Here is a 651-nt window from a genome sequence, read left to right as displayed (position 1 = left end):
TGTGTGTGTGTGTGTGTAGGTGTGTGTGTGTTTGTCTGTCTGTGTATTTGACGGTGTGTGCATTGGTGTGTGAAAAAGAGAGATAAGGAAAGTAGAAAAATGAGAAGAGTAGAAGAGATAAGATGAAAACAAGTGGGTACACGGCTGCACAACTTAAATCAGTGTTGTTGTTCACCTCATTAAATCTAAGAGGGAGTGTGTGTTTGTGTGATAAGTCTTAATAAATAATAACTGTGTTAAGGGATCAAATCTGCAGCGGTGTTGTGGTTGCAGTGAGTGTCCATACTCAAAATGCTGTACCCGGCTGTGCTGTCACACAGAGCAGAACGACAATCCTACCAGGCCATAACACTGAACTCCCAAAACTGATGTGATTCAAAATGACAGCGTGATGCACATAACTGTGCGCCGAAACACGCACTGTGCTCTCGGTGCTCACATGTAATACAAGCGATAAATATGCCGAAATTCTCACTCACATGAGGACGCATCCATCCACATACCTGTAGATGATGCAGGCACAGTCCCTGCAGGTCCCACAGTTTTCAATGTCCTGTCCGGTCCTGTATGAATGTCTTCTGTTGAAAAGCACAGAGATGACATATCAAGGGGTAAAATTGTGTGTGTGTGTGTGTGTGTGTGTGTGTGTGT

General features: G+C 43.9%; 1 protein-coding gene across 5 annotated transcripts in view; it reads right to left on the bottom strand.

Moving 5' to 3' along the window:
- Positions 1-651, bottom strand: part of LOC116704788 (mucin-2) — a 33727-nt gene that overhangs the window by 19415 nt on the left and 13661 nt on the right. For 2 of the 5 annotated variants that reach the window (XM_032540411.1, XM_032540412.1), the window contains exon 3: positions 480-578. In XM_032540411.1, the coding sequence (XP_032396302.1) occupies positions 480-578 (99 nt within the window). The remainder of the gene's footprint in view (positions 1-479; positions 579-651) is intronic. The other 3 variants (XM_032540413.1, XM_032540415.1, XM_032540414.1) reach the window with 3 other exon arrangements.

The sequence above is a fragment of the Etheostoma spectabile genome, chromosome 16 (genome assembly GCF_008692095.1).
Source record: "Etheostoma spectabile isolate EspeVRDwgs_2016 chromosome 16, UIUC_Espe_1.0, whole genome shotgun sequence".
Lineage (NCBI taxonomy): Eukaryota > Metazoa > Chordata > Actinopteri > Perciformes > Percidae > Etheostoma > Etheostoma spectabile.
Note: the sequence above shows the minus strand (reverse complement) of the source record. Positions and strands in the feature narration are given on the sequence as shown.